The sequence below is a fragment of the Vigna umbellata genome, chromosome 2 (genome assembly GCF_029865625.1).
Source record: "Vigna umbellata cultivar VRB3 chromosome 2, Vumbellata_1.0, whole genome shotgun sequence".
NCBI lineage: Eukaryota > Viridiplantae > Streptophyta > Magnoliopsida > Fabales > Fabaceae > Vigna > Vigna umbellata.
In genome coordinates this window covers 4,539,801-4,544,377 of record NC_142166.1, presented here as the reverse complement: position 1 = coordinate 4,544,377, position 4,577 = coordinate 4,539,801, and the positions used below count along the sequence as shown (strand labels likewise).

Sequence of the window (4,577 nt, the reverse complement as noted above, 5' to 3'; positions counted from 1 at the left end):
GAAAGATATTAGATTGGTTAATCTAATATATATTCATATTAGATTGGTTTTGAAACAAGCGATCTAATACCTAAATTGAAAAAAAAACATTTTTCGAAAATGGTTTTTGTATACTTGTACAAATATGTGATGCAGGTGTTGTCACTCTTTTTTTTGGTGAAATGTTGTGAGGCTTGCTGCATCATTGACATATTTGCTGTAATGGTTCGTGGTGACTAACGATGATGTTCGCGTATACTCCGATGAAGGTTGACGGTGCATTGATTTGTTGCTTTTTAGCTCCAGGTTTGTCGCTCGCAATATGGCTATCAAATGATGTTGTAGAGGGTCATTGTAGATCTAGTTTGCGAGCCGCATTTTTGGATGTTGTTGATGATGACGTGTGAAGCTATGACGACATTCATGGTGGTAAGGCACATTAACTAATGATGACAATAACGTTGAGGATGAAACTAGTGTCATCGCGATAGTAGAAACATGACAGACCAATATTGGTGACAAATGTAAAAGGGTTGTGCTGAAAAAAAGAAGTTAAGACTTCAAAAATGGAGTTTTGAAAATGAGAGAAAAAAGAATTAAAGAATAAAAAAAAGTGAGAGAGTCAAAAGAAAAGTAACTTCACAAAAAGTAAAAAAAAAATTATTAGATTAGTTATTGTTTTAATCAAAATATACACAAATTAGTTCGATTCCATTCCAACCGATCTAATATAATTCTTAACATTATAAATTACTAAATTACTGTCACGAATTGCATGGTTTCTAGCCAATTTAATATATAGTTTATTTTAATATATTTATTTTACACTAATGCTCAGTTAAATTTATCTCAGTCATGTAATTCATGTACGACCTAAATCAACCATATCTTCTTTGTTTTTTAGAATTTCGTGGTACTTGTATTGTGTGAAGCAGGATTAACAATACAAAATAGTACATGAGTTCTTACAAATAGTTTTGTAACTAATGAGGTAGGTGAGTGGAGAAACATGATATAGTTTGAAGAGGAAGGAAGAAATGTAGTTGAAAAAGTAAAGTTTAGGGTTTGCTGCATTTCTGAAAAGCTTCTTCGTACGTTTTAAACATTTTCTTTCGATTGATCTGTTTTGGTCTTTGTTTCCTTGTCCTGGCCCAGGAAGATACATTTCTTATACTGATTGGACTTAAATTACTTTATGTTGGATTTTTCTTTCAGCATCTTCTAAATCAAAGTTTTATCATCGGTAATATAAATATTATAAATACCACTTTTTTCTTTTAATAGGAGACAATTTCTTATATAAATAATTATTTTTAAAGTTAAAATATTTATATTTGTGAAATTTATATTAAAATAATATTTTTCATTTTTAGAAGATGATCATATATATATATATATATATATATATATATATATATATATATATATATATATATAAGTTAGAGTTACACACATGACAGGAACTAGAAATGTAGAAAAATGTTTAATAAGTAGCCAATTTATTATAAGATGATTTTTAGTGCTATATACTTAAATATTATAAAAAACATATCAATTAACAATAATCTTTATTGTATATAGTATTATTTTAAGTTTTCATTATTTTTTCAATTAAAAATTACTAATAGTGTATGATATATTTTGACGTCCAGTCATATAATGTTTGTATTTGTGATTATTATAATAAATTTTGTAATTTTGAAAGTAAATATTTATATATTTAACATTTATGGTTTGATTTGTTATAAAATTTTGTTTTTAAAAGGCATTTTATAATTCGGTATGAGTATGATGGTTTAAAATATAATATAAAATTGTAAACAATAAAAATTTCACATTAAAGATAAGTTCATAAATTTCCAATTGAAATATTTAACCAATTAATCATTTTGGTTTATGTATCAAAGCATTTAAGCATCCCAAAATATTTCTATTAAATACCTACAACACATTTATGTGAATAAAGAACATAAACAACTTTGTAAAAGATAGCTAAATACCCTAAAAGCTATAAATTAATTATATAAAGTAAGATTTTCCAAAATGCTGCTTTATTGATTATTAATTTAAAATGGACGGGTTTGGTAATATTTTTTTTTCAAACCTAAGGTTTATTTAATTTTTTATTTTAAAAAAGATTAATAAAATACTTCTATGCGTCTCAAAGTTAAAAAGAAAACATATATATTATTTTTTGAAAACTTCGTCAAATTAGTTATTTGTGGGCCTTATTTGTATGTTTTGCTCGTTATTTTTTGTTAATCTTAAGTGCTCTTTGTAATATTTATGTCGATACCATAAGCCATAATATTTGTAGAGAGACTTATAAATAAATTAAAAATAAAAAAATTATGAAAAGTGAGAGTTAATATTTGTTATCACATATCTGATCGTAAACAAAAATAAATGTCTTAGCAATATTCGGACATTAAATTCAAACTATTAAAATAATTACTTAATGAATTAAATGTCTTCCCTATATTATACTCTACACATTTTAAAAGGATAAAAAATATTTATCCAAAATGATAATTTATTATAATTTTATAAAAAGGGTGAACAAGGGGAGAGAATAACAAGCACCTTTATTCAATCCAAAATTTGCAGTCTTGGGCTCTGCGATTTGATTTCTGGGGGTGTTACTTCCTCCACCTCCTCTTTTTGTTCTGCAGCCCACAGATATCGAAATTCCTGTTTTATCCTTCCCAGATTGTGCAGAATTTGGCTTGCATGGTTCAGTTCTGACCACAGACTTTATTATATTATTTTCTTTTATCACCACAAAGAATCAATGTCAGCCAATCAAGAAACGCGAGCTATCAGCTTTTCCTTCTCCGCTACTGATATCAAAACTGAACACAAATGATACAACATTTTATATAAACCAAAATAATTTCAGTTTCAGATGTTGCTCAAATTCTTATGGTAGTTTTCTGTGTTATCCACTCACACTCAGATGTTGGGTGGTGCACTTTCAACTTCAACAACTCAAAGCCTCAATGCGACAAGAACAATTGCAATGCTCTATCCAACTCACAGATTATTGTCTCTTAAGGTACTTTTCTACTTTGTTCTTTCTTCCGGTTATTTCCTATGTTCTGTTCTTGTTTTATACCAGGATTCTTTAGTTTCGTAATGGGCATGTTTCAATTCGTAGGTATGTGATTCAATTTTATGTTTTTCTAGAATCCAGTGGCAAATACCAGAGGACTTTCGTCAAAAGACACTGTTTTTATCAGGGGTCATCAAATCAATATAAAGCAATTTTTTGGGCTTATCTCGGATCGTGCTCGACTAAACAAAGCAGGTGCTGGTTACTCTCAATGCATTCATTATTCAAGAGGTTCATCAGTTAGAAATTTGAATAATTAAACTGATTGTTACTTTACCATCATGCTAAATGAGTACTGGAATTTTACATCATAAATGTTTCCCTGCAAATGGTACAAGTCTGAAGTTGGTCAGTGTTGAGGGTTATTGAATTTGCCAAATGGGAAAAGAGAAATGGAGATTGACAGTGTGAGCAATGTTATTTGATGATGTGACTTTTTGAAAATATTTTCAATTATGCAGCAAAGTAGGTTGGAAAGGGTGTGTGTGAGTAGATAGATATCATAGTTTATTGTGGCACTCACATTGTTATGCTGCAGGACTTGTTGTTTCCCCAATCTGTGGCTTGCCACTGACAGAAGATAATGTGGAGAAGGTTTTGGATGAGGTAAGGCCTGGCTTGATGGCTGATGGAGGGAATGTGGCATTACATGAGATAGATGGTCTTGTTGTTGTCCTCAAGCTACAAGGGGCATGTGGATCATGTCCTAGCTCAACCATGACATTGAAAATGGGAATAGAAACTCGCCTCAGAGACAAGATACCAGAAATCATGGAAGTGGAACAGATAATGGACACTGAGACTGGCCTCGAGTTAACAGAAGAAAATGTAGAAAAAGTATGGAAAACTTCTTGCACTGCATAATTTAAAGAATTTCTATGAATTTTATGTTAGGTGTAAAAGCTTAGTGAATCACTAATTTTCATCTCAACTTATATAACTTAACCACAAAGGATAGATATAATATGCAAACCTTGATGAAATCTTTGAGGCCAAATAACTTGTCTCATTCTTCAATCTTTTGAGTAGTGGCATAAATACTTATTATAGCTTAAAAGATAAAACTATAATTGAAGACAGAGCTATCAAAACAAATGTAGACATGTTGTAGGATTGATATTACTAGGGAGCACTTGCTGTTGCTGATCTTTAAGGTTGTTAATTTTTCAGGTTCTTTCTGAAATTAGACCATACCTTGTTGGCACTGGGGGAGGAATATTAGAGCTTGTTGAGATGAAAGATTATGTTGTGAAAGTTCGGCTAAGTGGACCTGCAGCCGGGGTTTCGACAGTTCGTGTTGCCTTAACACAGAAGCTGAGAGACAAGATACCTTCTATTGCAGCTGTGCAACTAATAGACTAATGTCACACACAATACAAGTTCTTTTATAGTTTGATTCATGTGTTGCAAGATGAACTAGAACCAATACATAGAAACAACATGTTAATTTTTGTTTTGAAAAGAAATTCAATGTCAGTTAGTTTTA

At 30.2% G+C, this 4,577-nt stretch overlaps 1 protein-coding gene across 1 annotated transcript; it reads left to right on the top strand.

Moving 5' to 3' along the window:
* Positions 1 to 2,786: 2,786 nt before the first annotated feature.
* LOC124827600 (nifU-like protein 3, chloroplastic) lies at positions 2,787 to 4,577 on the top strand. Its single transcript, XM_047300683.2, has 4 exons — positions 2,787 to 3,034; positions 3,166 to 3,286; positions 3,630 to 3,928; positions 4,262 to 4,577. The coding sequence occupies exons 1-4, from the start codon at positions 2,936 to 2,938 to the stop codon at positions 4,451 to 4,453; spliced, it is 711 nt and encodes a 236-aa protein (XP_047156639.1). The 5' UTR covers positions 2,787 to 2,935; the 3' UTR covers positions 4,454 to 4,577.

Excerpts from the sequence above, each read along its gene's own strand:
- LOC124827600 (XM_047300683.2), top strand. The coding sequence starts at position 2,936 with ATGTTGGGTGGTGCACTTTCAACTTCAACAACTCAAAGCCTCAATGCG. Across the intron at positions 3,035-3,165 it reads ACAGATTATTGTCTCTTAAG|AATCCAGTGGCAAATACCAG; the intron begins GTACTTTTCTAC and ends ATGTTTTTCTAG. Across the intron at positions 3,287-3,629 it reads TGCTCGACTAAACAAAGCAG|GACTTGTTGTTTCCCCAATC; the intron begins GTGCTGGTTACT and ends GTTATGCTGCAG.